The 13,191-nt window shown below is 46.9% G+C and overlaps 2 protein-coding genes across 3 annotated transcripts in view; both read left to right on the top strand.

Annotated features, from left to right (window-relative positions):
* The window catches only part of TIFA (TRAF interacting protein with forkhead associated domain), an 84,311-nt gene that overhangs the window by 19,160 nt on the left and 51,960 nt on the right, over window positions 1-13,191 (top strand). The gene's annotated exons all lie outside the window — the stretch shown is intronic.
* CDKL2 (cyclin dependent kinase like 2) lies at window positions 761-12,979 on the top strand. Of its 2 annotated transcripts, XM_069855088.1 has the most exons (13): window positions 761-988; window positions 3,884-4,078; window positions 4,915-5,093; window positions 5,689-5,801; window positions 6,099-6,238; window positions 7,116-7,204; window positions 7,703-7,829; window positions 8,228-8,502; window positions 8,943-9,033; window positions 9,769-9,880; window positions 10,002-10,108; window positions 10,809-10,904; window positions 11,889-12,979. In XM_069855088.1, exons 1-12 carry the CDS (start codon window positions 821-823, stop codon window positions 10,866-10,868), a joined length of 1,656 nt encoding a protein of 551 aa, XP_069711189.1. In that variant the 5' UTR covers window positions 761-820; the 3' UTR covers window positions 10,869-10,904; window positions 11,889-12,979. The 2 variants fall into 2 exon arrangements, with proteins under 2 accessions (XP_069711189.1, XP_069711188.1); XM_069855087.1 differs by lacking the exon at window positions 11,889-12,979 and having other exon boundaries at window positions 10,809-11,171.

The following is a 13,191-nucleotide window of genomic DNA, read 5'->3' as shown; positions in this document are numbered from 1 at the left end:
TGGCGACCGGGCGCCCGCAGCCTCATGGCCGCGGAGCTGGGGGACCGGCCGGGGCCACGCCGCCCCACGGCCGCGCCTCCCCATTGGCCCCGCGCCCGCGACGCCCCGCCCCCTCGGGGAGAGCGCGGCTCCCATTGGTTCTCCTCCGGTATTGCCACGCCCCCTCGAGGAGAGCGCGGATCCCATTGGTTCTAAGGCGAGATAGCCCCGCCCCCTCGGGGAGAGCGCGGATCCCATTGGTTCTACCGAGAGATAGCCCCGCCCCCTCGGGGAGAGGGCAGCTCCTATTGGTTCTACCGAGAGATAGCCCCGCCCCCTCGGGGAGAGCGCGGCTCCCATCGGTTCTACCGCGGGAACTCCTGCCCCCGGTCCCCGCCAAACCTTCCCGTTTGGAAGGCTCTTCTCCTTAAGAGCCGTGGGCGGAGGGGGTTTGTGGCCTCTCCAGGTGTCGTGGCAAGGGATGAAGCACGACAGCAAGGGGACTGAGTTGGGTGTCAGTGGGGTTTCCAGTCTGAAATGCTCCAGGCTTAGAATCACAGAATCACCAGGTTAGAAAAGACCCACCCTTCAGGTATTGGAAGGTCGCTGTAAGTTCTCCTCGCCTGCTTCTCTTCTCCAGGCTGAACAACCCCAACTCTCTCAGCCTGGCCTCGTACGGCAGCTGCTCCAGCCAGTGGCTCTTTTACGACAGGCGGGGGCGCGCTTTCCGGCCGCCCGTTGCCGCGGTGACGGCGCGGCGGCCCACCCCCCCCCCCCGCCCCCTCAACCCCGGCCTCCTCCTCCAGGGCTGCCCGGCCCCGCATCCCGGCATCCCGGGGCCATGGACAAGTACCAGCCGCTGGACATCGTCGGGGAAGGCAGCTACGGGATGGTGACCAAGTGCCGCAACGCCGAGACCGGGCAGGTGGTGGCCGTGAAGAAGTTCCTGGAGAGCGAGGAGGACGCGGCCGTGAGGAAGATCGCGCTGAGGGAGATCAAGCTGCTCAAGGTGAGGAGGCAGCGCCAGATCCGTGGATTTGGGGTGAATTCCTAGGGAAATCAAGCAGTTGCAGGTGAGGGGGGCGGCACCAAATTCATGGATTTGGGGAGATCAAGCTGCTCCAGGGGAGGGGCAGCGACAAATTCATGGACTTGGGGTGAATTCCTAGAGAAATCAAGCTGTAGCAGGTGAGGGGGCAGCGCCAGATCCGTGGATTTGGGGAGATCAGGCTGCTCCAGGTGAGGGGCAGCGCCAGATCCGTGGATTTGGGGAGATCAGGCTGCTCCAGGCGAGGGGCAGCACCAGATCCGTGGATTTGGGGAGATCAGGCTGCTCCAGGCGAGGGGCAGCACCAGATCCGTGGATTTGGGGAGATCAGGCTGCTCCAGGTGAGGGTCAGCACCAGATCCGTGGATTTGGGGTGAATTCGTAGGGAAATCAAGCAGTTGCAGGTGAGGGGGCAGCGCCAGATCCATGGATTTGGGGAGATCAGGCTGCTCCAGGTGAGAGGCAGCAACAAATTCATGGACTCAGGGTGAATTCCTAGGGAAATCAAGCAGTTGCAGGTGAGGGGGCAGCGCCAGATCCATGGATTTAGGGAGATCAAGCTGTTCCAGGTGAGGGGCAGCATCAAATTCATGGATTTGGGGGTAAATTTGTAGGGAGTTCAAGCTGCGCCAGGTGATGGAGCAGAGCCAGATCCATGGATTTGGGGGAATCAGTTATTCCAGGTGAGGGGGCAGAGCCAGCTCCATGAATTTGGGGAAATGAGGCTGTTCCTGGTAAGGGGGCAGCATGGGGATCCATGGATCTGGGGGAATCAGTTTCTTCAGGTGAGTAGGCAGAGCCAGATCCATGGATCTGAGGTAAATTTTTACAGAGCTCAAGCTGCTCAAGGCAAGGGGCAACACCAAGTCTATGGATTTAGGGAGGTCAAGCTGCTCAAGGTGAGGGGCAGTGCCAGATCCATGGATTTGAGGTGAATTCCTAGGGAAGTGAAGCAGTTGCAGGTGAGTGGGCAGTGTCAGATCCATGGATTTGGAGAAATCAAGCTGCTTAAGGTGAGGAGGCAACTGCAAGCTCTGTCCCCTGAGACTCTTTTGAAGCAGATATGTGTGAGGCTGAATCACACCTGATCTGTTGGCCAGGCTGTCTTAGTTACTGCGTCGAAACACGTACCGCCTCCCAGGTGTGTTGGGAATTAACTTGTTTTCCTGGGTGCATGGGAACTTAGCAAGAGAAAATTTCCATATATAGTTCAGTAAATGTGGAATCTCACGGTGAAAACACATACCTAGAGGTTTAATCTTTTTGCACTTTCTTCACTTGCGTGCTCCCTGTGAACCTCGTGGGGTTTTTGCCCCTCCTGTTGTGGAGTTTAGGCAGAAATTTAATCATGTCTGAAACCTGCAAAACCTCTTGAGGTGGGAATAAATTACTCTTGAGAAAAGAGGTGTTTTCTAATTGATCACCTCTTTAAAACCTTCCTTTCAGAGCTGTACTAAGGAATCTGGGTCTGACAGATGCGGATGCAGGTTGGCTGGTGCTCCCTCTGGACTGGCAGAGCATTTCCCCTACAAGTCCCTGTGCTCTGCAGGCCTTTCACGTCTTCCTTGTTTCAACCCCTGGGCTATGGTGCTGCCTTCATGCAGCTCCGAGCTAATAAATAACTGCACATTGTGGCATGGTCTGTTTTGTTAAGGTGGTGTGGGGTAAACTAGGGTTACAAACATGTCATGAGTTGGATTCTTGGCTGCTCAGAATGTGGTGACAAAATACGGAAATACAGCTGCTCCTTTTTTTGTTCCTTTTAATTTAAGTTGCAGTTTTTTCCTCTACACTCTCTTCAGCATTCCCCTCTGCATAATATTGGGGGAAAAAGATCTTTTCAAGTCCTTGGCTCGTCAGTTTTCCCTCTGAATCCACTAGATACAGTTTAATAGAAGCTGTTAATTGTTAATACTGTTATAGGTAAGAATGCTGAACTTCCCCGTTATCCATTGGCTCCTTGTATTCTGGCACATGTTGGTTACTGTGAATGTGTATAAGCTGGCTGTGCCAGCAGAAATACTTTGGGTATGGTAGGAGCTTAAAAGAGAGAAAATATTATTAGAAATTATTAGAAATAATTGAGATTTAAAAAACACCAAGTAGTTAGTGATGAAGTGGCAGCTGAGCCGAACAGAGAGGTATTGCAGCTACTTTGTTTTCCATTTAAATGGGTATGTAAAAGGTTTTTAAAAAGAGGACTGAATGAATGTCCTGTTTGTCTTCTCACTGTGCTCAGAGACATCTTTGGCAGCATGCTGAACTTCCCAATACAAACTGTCCTGCTTTGTCTTTCCTGCCACCTTGGGGCTTTTGGATTTTCCTTTGCCATGGCAAATCTTTGTGGGAGATGTTGTTGGGTGCCTGTTGTCTCTCACATCTTAACCACATGCTCTTCCGGAGTTCTTTTTGACTCCCTCAGGATTTCTCTTCGTGGAACATAAGCTTGCTTTAAAGCTTGTCAAGATCAGGGCACAAGTTGGTGTCACCTCTTTTGTGAAGAGAGTGTTGTGAGAAGCAGAATGCGTGAGATTTTACAACAACAGAACGGCGTACTTTGAGTATTAGGAACAAATGTCCTTAGTTGGTGTATTTTTATTTTTAGGTGACAAAACCAGGTGTCTGTCTATGTAAGGTGGTGGAAATCCTCCAGATAATGGTTTTAAAAAATAAAATGGGCAAAATCAAATCTATTCTATAATATCAGTGAGCTGATTTTAAGAATAAGTGAACGTGAGTGTCAAGAGCAGCATTCCAGGGCAGTGCACCAGCTGGGTTGCAGATAGAAGTGGCTGGTCGCAGTTTATCCGTTATACACTGTCAAGCTCACACAAAATATTTCCTGTTTTGTGACAGCAACTCAGGCATGAGAACTTGGTGAACCTATTGGAAGTGTTTAAAAAGAAGAAACATTGGTATCTGGTGTTTGAATTTGTGGATCACACCGTGCTCGATGACCTTGAGGCATTTCCAAAAGGACTGGACTACAACAGGGTTCGGAAATACTTATTTCAGATTATAAGAGGAACAGCATTTTGTCACAGTCAAAATGTAAGTATGCACAAGGAGCCAGCTCTGTGGTTAACCTTGAATGAATTGATATAAAAGCGTGTATTTCTGATATATATTAAAGCTTAGAGAAGTAAAATTGGCTGAAAAGGAAGAGGCATGGCTTGGTGTCAGCCTATCCAGTAGTCTGTCCCTGACTGATTTGTGAGAGCCTTCCAAAAGGAAGAGTACAGAAGTCCCTGGGGATCCGTTACTTGGTGGCACCTTATTGTGTGTTGGCTTATCGTGCAGAGGGAGATAGTCTCTCTTTCAAAAGTCTTCATTCTGATACTGTCTGTCTAAACACACAGCCTTGCTTTTTCTCTTCAGTATTTTGAGGTTTTTGTTCTCAACTAATTTCTAACAGGTTTGCCAACTTTTAGTTGTGTGACTCTCTTATGTAAAAACACGTGCACGTTTATTTATCTATTTTATGTTTGGGAAACTGTCTCTTATGAATTCCTAAAATACACCTCACGTTTAATAGCAGGACATGCCCACGGCCTTTGCAACACATACAGCTTTTGAACTTGTGTTCAAGGCCAGGTTTCCAAGCATAATAAGTTGTGCCTGTTAAAATACCGATAGCAAATACATCTGCAGAACATAAATGCTTCTCTGTGCAAAATTAGAGGTTCTGTGTATACCTGTGCACTTGGGTTGGCACTTCTTCATTGGCCGTGTGCACATAGTTGTCTTTTACAGACTCTGTTTCCCATGCCTGCAAAAAATAATTTTCTTCCTGGTTGTGAAGAAGCTGTGAAGAACCTGGTGTGCCAGTCAATTTACGGTGTAGAAGTGGGGAATCTATTTGCCTTGCCTTGCTTTTCTCTGCGCAGATAATTCATCGGGATATTAAGCCAGAGAACATACTGGTTTCCCAGTCGGGAATTGTAAAACTATGTGACTTTGGATTTGCCCGCACCTTAACAGCTTCGGGGGAAGCTTACACAAGCTACGTGGCAACCCGATGGTACAGAGCTCCAGAGCTGCTGGTGGGAGATACCAAGTATGGCAAGTAAGTCTGGCACGTGAGGTTGTGGAAGGGTTGTGGGAAGTCTGGAGAGAGGTACTCTGTTTTTTGGGAGAGGCAGGGGACTATTGCTTGGCGAAGAGGTTAGAGGGATGCCGGTCAGCATTCCCTGGTTATTCACTTGTAAAACTTTAAGCCTTACTCTTCTTTCTCCCACTCTGCCAGTGCTAGGCTTTTGCAAGGAGAGCCCTTGGCATTCCTGGTCTGTTGTCTATAGGACGTTTTCAGTTGCCGGTGCTAAGTTTTGGAGGAGGCTATGATACGCCTTCCTCCTGGGCAGGCGGAGGCATGGAGGGAAGGCAGAGAAATCCCTCCAAACCATTCTAGGTGGACGTTTCAGGAGGGAGGAGGTGAGATGAATGAGATTTTTCTGACCCACAAGTGGGTCATCTGGTAGCATGTGCCTGCTTCAAGAGCTGGATCCTTGCCATTCATCAGAGCTTGGAAGCTTGGAAAACAGCTGCCTTGCTGCTCTGGAGGAAGAAGCTGTGCTCGGGGCTTGGAACCTGGCTCAACCTTTAGGTCAGAGAAGAGACAAATGAAGCTGTGCTGAGCTGGGGTGGTGGGTCTTATTTTCCAGGGCTGTGGACGTATGGGCTATTGGCTGTCTGATAACAGAAATGCTTACTGGACAGGCCCTCTTCCCTGGAGATTCAGACATTGACCAGCTCTACCATATCACCAAGTGCCTGGGTGAGAACAGCCCGTTGGGCTTCTAGCGCCTGCTTAGAAATGAAGGGGTCAAATACCTTTTGCCGGGGGGAGTAGGGTGTGGGGAGAAAGGCTGTGGTGTGTGCTGAGCTCTTTCTGAGAGCACATACTCTTAGCACCTTCTACAAAGGAGCTTGTGAGTGCAGCATCAATTCATGGTGTGCGGGTGGAAAGAGAACAACTCAGACTTCAGTTCTTTCAGTAGTGCTGACCTAGTATTTCAGCCCCGGGAATGTTCTGTATTTCTTCCGCATGCTTGCTTTGTTTGTGTAATTCCAGGTAATTTAATTCCAAAACACCAAGAGTTATTCAATAAAAATTCCCTCTTTGCTGGCATGAGGTTGCCTGAAGTGAAGGATGCTGAGTCTCTGGACAAAAGATATCCCAAACTCTCTGCCGCAGCGCTAGATTTAGCCAAGGTAATTAACTGATTACTTACTATGAATGTCTCTCTGTTTACTGTTTGGGAGCCGAGTGCAGCCTTCAGAAAGGGATGGAGCTCTTGAACTGGTTTTCTTTCAACTACCCGTGCCATGAGCAACTGCTTGGGTTGGTGGCTTAGTGAGGACTGCCAGGATATGACAGCTACCATCCTGGGCTGCAGGGGAGACTAACCCAGTTATCTCCAGAGCCAAAATGGTCACTGCCTACCCTCCAGGGAGGATTTGTAGCATATAGTGCCCCACCGATTAAGTTTTCCAAGAAAGATTTGAAAGGTGAAGAAGGACTCGTATGTTCAAAGTGTCCCCCCTACAACTCACTGCATCAGTTGAGCTTTGGAAACGTCTCCCAAAAAGCTTTGCCTCTCATCTGCTTCCTAAGCAGATGCTTTGTAGATAATAGACAGCCCTTAAACTTTGTAAGAGATTCTGAAGAATCCTTCCAGGAATTGCTTTTGGGCTTCCAGTCGTCTGGAACACCGATATGTTGGGTGAGTAAAACAATCAAAAAAACACATGGTTGTATTTGCAATGCATAGTGATCAAAACAGATTCTAAAGCCTTAGCTGAACAGATGTTACTGAAGCGAGGTAGGTTTACTGAGAGCAGAGTGATCTGTTTGCATGACAGGTATTCCCTACGCAGCAACCAGTCTTTGTGAGCATTAGTGATTGGAATGGAAGCAGCCAGCAGGCATTAAACTTTATTGGTAATGGTGTCTCTTGGGCTCGACTCAATATAACAGGCCCTAGAAGGGGGAGTTTGGCAGCTTTTTTCTTGACTGCACTCAGAAATGCTAAAGCCTTTGTTCCATTTCTAATGTATTTGCCTTCTAATGTTTCTATTGATTTGACAGACGTGTTTGCAGATTGATCCAGACAAGAGGCCATCCTGTGCTGAGCTCTTGGAGTGCGATTTCTTTAACAACGATGGATTTGCTGAGAGGTAAACATTTCAGCTCATGCCAAAAGCGAGCTAATATTAGAAGAAAGTTAAGCAGTTGTGCTTGAAGAGTGCATGCTGGGTTTCCAGAGCTGACAGCTGCTGAATGTCTCGGTTTTGTTTGGTTTTAGCCTTCCTGGAAATCGGAGAACAGTCAAAGTGGAACACATTGCAGCAGCACGTTTGTCTCATTACCTTGACAGGACGTTAATTCATCGGTGTGCGCACCTAGTGTCACACCATATTGGGTAGTGTAGTCTCACACTGTACTCACTCTGCATCTACACCAGGCTGAATATGAGCACTGGTATTGCTGTTGTGTCAAAAGTGTGTGCTCCAAAGATTTTATTTATTTCAATGGCCAAGTCATATTTGTCTGGCTTCTCATGGTTTGTTTGATTACTTAAAATGCTATTGGAGCCTGTTCTGAACACCAGCTGATGATGATACTGAGATTAACAGAAGCCCTTTTATTTTTTTTTCCCCTTATGTGGAATGTAGGTTTGCTCAGGAGCTTAAATTAAAGATTCAGAAAGAAACCAGAGACCATCAATTTCAAAAAAAATCAAAAATCAGCAAAAGGGACAAAGATGATGTTTCAGAAGAAAGAAAAATGTTTGGTGTCCAGGTTGGTCCATCTTTGTTTTCCGAACATGTATTATTATTTTTTCATGTTTTAAAATTACTACATTATGTGCAGCAGTTTAAGTTCAGGGCAAAAATAGAATCATAGAACGGAATCATAGAATGGTTTGGGTCAGAAGGGACCTCAAAGCCCATCCAGTTCCACCCCCTGCTATGGGCAGGGACAGCTCCCACTTGTTCAAAGTGCTCAAAGGCTTATCCAGCCTGGCCTTGAACACCTCCAGAGATGGGGCAGCCACAGCTAATGGGAGCATAATTGTCCATTTCAGGTTCTTTAAGAAAGAGTAGGTAAGCTTGGTGTGCCAGAGAAGCTCATCTCATCTCTAAGCTACTCGTTAACCACAACTGTAAGAGAAAGACGATGCTTATCTTCCCAAACAGGATTTCAGCATTGGCCCGAAGAGCAGAGATACAAAGCTCTTAAAGGTGAAGCACTCTAAAGCTGCTGCAGAGAAAACAGACCGACGCTCCAACCTGAGCTCTCTCTATGACATTGCGATCAACCAATTTAAAATCAGCCCTCAAATCAGCCTGAAAGATTCCAGCAGCAGCTTGGACTATGCCAAGAATACCGGCATAGTTATCCCTCCCATCCACCAGAACCTTTCTCCCACTACAATTAGGATGAGACCTGTGCCTGGGAACCTTAATTACAGGTACAGGAGCAGAGCTTGTATCCATTGTCCCTTTTGTCACGGAATATCCTGAGAGGGGCGATGATGTGGGAACATAAGCATGTGGGTTTGGGACAGCAAGAGCGCTCAGGAAGAGGATTGTAAATGGATAAGAAAGCCCGGCTTCACCTCGAAGAGCTGTGCGTGTCCATGCAGGCACAGGCTCTCTGTGTTTCTGCATTTGGCAAAGCGCTACTGGACAGCAACACATTGTCAGCTGCTCTGTCACTGGCCTTTCTTTGACTCGTGGTTTGTCCTTTGGACCAAACTTCTCTGTTAACTGAGCTCGTGAGGGTTATTCTCCCCGTGAGCCTTCTTTATCAGCATTTAGTGACAGTGTTTCTGGGTGTCTTGCATTTGCTCTTTTTCTGATCACTATGTTATCCCAATTAATACAAAGATTGGGGCGTTTTTGATTACAGACTTGATGACAAGAGTGAAAAATACTTGTACCCGTTTCTGAAGCAACGGAAGCATTCTCCAGCAGGCCATTACAGTGTAAACTTGACACCAGTAAGTCATCTGTCTTTTCTCCCTTGGCAAAGTAAAAGTAGATTCTGAACCCAAGTACACGTTTCCCATCTGTTGCAGCCTTCACCACAACTCCCAGCTAGAAATATTTTCTTCATCTCTTTTTTCCTACATGCATGTTCTACTTTGCTAATGCTTATGTTACATGGAACGTATTTTGCGTCAGAGGGCAACTTGGAATGAGAGGAGCAGTCCAACGTGGTTTATCTGTGAGGCATAGAATATATCCACAGCCTTCTGCCTGGGCAGGAAAAGCAGATCATGTGTGCTGCATTGCTGAAGCAGAACTTGGAATTTAGATTTAACGTGGCTTTATTTAGTCATGTCATAAATACATTAACAACTGATAATGAAAACAAGTGAAATGGAAGGCTTTCCCCTGCACTCACTACCTAGGCAGTATTCTTTCCATGCCAGCAGGAATGTTTGCCTTTTTATAGATAACTAATCCAAGCCATTCTCCCAGTGTTGTATTTTGTCACTCTAAAGGCAGCCTCACTTAGATGGCTGGAGTTTTTTTTGCTGTGGCTGTTCTGTTTAATGTATAAATTACACTTGAAGAGTGGATTCCTTCCCACACATTAGAGCGTTCCCTTTCACTCTTGTGTAGGTTCCAACCGCAGTAGAACATTGCTGCGGTGATGCATTTTTGAGCTTGAAAATAGCTTTGCTTTTTTCTGTATTTTCACGAGCTTGTGCTTATACCCTTGATTACAGGTTGCTAATGCTAAAAACGTCCTTCAGGCAAGCAGGAAAAAATGGGAATTCTCCAAGACAGACGTGCGTTTGCCAGAACTAAAACATCTCCCCGAGCTGAGAGGAATAGAAGGTATGAGCTTTGATGTCCTCTAAACAAAACCTGGATCCTAAATAAGTGGCAGGAAGCAGTGTGCATTAGTGCAATCAGCTCTTGCGTCTGTAACATGGCATTCATTGGTTGTGTTTTGCAGCACGGCATCCCAGATTTCTGAAAAAGGGATATAAAATGGTTTCAGAGTCCCGTGTCCCCTCCCTTGCTGCTATTGAACTCCATAACACAAGCCTGGCCTCACAGCAGGTAAAAAAAAAAGCAATAAACCAGTTTGTGCTGCTGTGTATTTGTTGGTTTGGGACTTTCTGAACAGCACAAATTCTCAGTGTGACTCTTAGCCAAAGCAGAACTTGCCTTGGTTTCTTAACTGCCTACATAGAAAGACCAGAGGCTGGGGGGAGAGAAAAGGGTCGCAGATGAAATGTGGATCTCTACTTGTCTCCCTGAGGTTAGCTAGATACTAGATGGGTGCTGCTAAGACAGACAGCATGAATTGTTGCTATTTCAGCTGGCTGGATCAAGGTGGACGAAAGCCTGATTTACAAGAGTTGAAGAGAGACCAGGAGGGACATGTGTTTTGAGGAGAGCAGTTCTGGCTGCATTGGATGTTAAGGGGCTGAGTGCAGTATGGAGGAGGAAAGCATAGGAGCCAGGTGTAGGGAGAGAAAGGGAAAACTTGCAACTCTTGAAGATTAGTTCCTCAGTAGCACTGACGTGTTTGGGAATGAAATAATTCCATAGGCAGTCACTTTGAGTGCCTTGCTTCCCACTGAGATTTGGCAGACTGTATTGAGGGGGAGCATTTTTGAAGTCTGATTTGATCAAAGAACAGATTTAAGTTGCAGGTCAGCATTGTGTATGTCCCTAGAAGTCAGTTTCTGATTGTTCTCTGTTTATACTGCAGTTGGAAACTGAGCCTCTTTTCTTTTCCCTTCCCAACCGACAGATGTCAGGGACCTTGATGCCCGATGTGTCAGAAGCCAGTTTCCCCAGAGTTGACCATTAGCCTTACGGAGAAGGAAATCGTACCTGCCTGTGAAAGGTAGGCTTTAATTTCCACAGTATGGACTTCTGGTGGCTTTAATTTCTGCTGCGTAGTCTCTTTAGAATGGATAGTTTCGTGAATACGTATCTAGTCAGGAGGTGCAATGGGAAAACCGTTTTACACCTCACATTCTCAATTAGGACTCCTAGCTAGGACAGACTTCCTACTGTGGCCAGAATGCAGCTTTCTTTACACAAATAACGTAGTTGGCTGTGGCAGGTAAATCGTTTTCCTGAGCTGAGGTGCTGGACATTGGTGTTGGAGCCCATGAAGTCTGGAGCTGAGGAAGCTGATGGCATAAAAGAAAGTAGCTGCCTTCATGTGAGGAGTGGGAAAAATGGGTGTCAAGCGCATCACAGAAAATGGACTTGCAAGAAGGGAGAAAGGCATTTTGCAGCGCTTGTGAAGCTTAGCGTTGGGGAAATGTTTTAGTAACACTGTCATGCAATCTAAATTTATTTAACATAGCTGCTGATACCTCAGTGTTCTGCAAGCATATAATAGAGGTCTGGGAGAGAAGGAGGCTTAGGAAGAGTCCTGGCTGTGTGATTGACTTGTAGTCTTAAGTACTGAGTACTCTTGAAGTACTCTGCCACTCTGTTTGCACTTCCACTTAGCATGGCATCTTACCATTCTGGATTGTTTTAAGCTGAGGCTTTTAAATGTGGTTTTAGTAGTTTCCCATCTTGCCCTTTGAAAGGCACAGAGTTCTCCAAGTCATTTTGGGGAAAAAAACCCCTCATAGAGAAAATTGTGTGGTTTTGTTTGTTGTTCTGCTTTATTCTGTTGGGGTATTGCTACCTCTTGTTGCTCAGCATCCTCCAGGGAGTTTGCTGTGTGTGTTGGAGTCTGTTTCATCCTCTTGAAAGCAAGAACTGCAGTGTAGTAAGTGAAGGTAAAGGAAGCAGAGCACCAGGGAATCTCTCTCTGGTTTTGTTAACCTGTCCGTAACATCATCCCACCTTTCTCCTCTTGATGCAGGTGGCTGAAATGGTGGGAACGATTCACCTGACTTTCCAGGTGCTAAAGTTGCAAGGCCTCTGCAGGAGAGAGGAGGATCCCTTACTCTCCTGTTAGTGCAGTGGACTGCTGTGGGCAGTGCCTCAGGTCCAGGCTGAGGACAAAGATCGCGCTCCCATCGCTGCTGAATTTCTTGCACACAAACCAGCTCTGAAATGTTGATTTTCTGGACTACGGCCTGGTCTTGTCAGTGCCCACCAGAAAAAAAGAGCAGTTACTGGTGTGCGACAAAGGGCAGAAGCTGGTTTGGAGGATTTTGAAGGAAGCTGGGCTTTCTTTTGTCTTAACTGCTGCCCTCCTGAGAGTTTTCTTTTTAAATGAACAGTGGAAGAGAGTAGGTAGCTGCTGAAGTTGCTGTGTTTTGGTGAGCTCCCTGCTCCGTACTGGAAAGCACCTTTGCCTTGACAGACATGTGAATGACAGAAACGTTTGCACAAGAAATGCAACATTTGAATGTGTAAATGACGCCAGCTCTTCCTCTGAAACCCTTGAAAATGCTCAGCAGCACGCGAGACCTTGCATTAAGTTCCTTTTCCCTCCTTGCTTTCGTTCTCTGGGTGTTGAACTGGGCCTGGTGTCCAGCTGCTGTTAATGGTGAAGGAAGAATATAGGTGTCAAGGGAATAGTGGTGTCAAATACCAAGCCGAGAAGCGAGTGGCGCACGAAATGGCTTCTGTGAGTGCTCAAGCAACCCGCCAAGTCATCAGTCCTTTACTTTTCCTGGGAGAATGGGATGTGGAAAACTCAACAGTGGTATGTAGGGAGAGAAAGGAAGTCGCTTTGCTTAACTGCTCTCAGGTTGGCTCCAGTCAGCTCTGGGGTGTCCTTGCGTCGCTCACAACTCTGTTTAGTGGCACCTTGAGCCTGTTGTCATTGCTGCTGTCACCGCTCGCACCCCTCCAAAGCATAGTTAGTTTGGGAACTTGTCTTTCTACAAAACATGGCCTTTCCCATCAACATATCGTGGTGGAACACAGTATAAACAGCATTATACTTAGAGATTTGTGCCTGTAGTGTGTTTTGACATGTACATTAAAATCTGTAAATAAAAGGATGTTCAGATTCCAAATTCCTTGGTACCAGTGACCTTACAAAGATGGGTTCACATCATCTTCCTGGGACTTGGCATCATATCCACTCATTTATCCTGGTGGCATCACCTGCACTGTAAAACAGGACTTTGGAGTGAGTTATAATAGTCGACATAGAGTTTTTTTGCAGCCATCAGCTGCACCAAACAGCCAAGGGTTTGGGGATTATTGTT

The sequence above is a fragment of the Phaenicophaeus curvirostris genome, chromosome 4, assembly GCF_032191515.1.
Source record: "Phaenicophaeus curvirostris isolate KB17595 chromosome 4, BPBGC_Pcur_1.0, whole genome shotgun sequence".
Taxonomy (NCBI): domain Eukaryota; kingdom Metazoa; phylum Chordata; class Aves; order Cuculiformes; family Cuculidae; genus Phaenicophaeus; species Phaenicophaeus curvirostris.
This window is presented reverse-complemented; position numbering and strand designations above follow the sequence as displayed.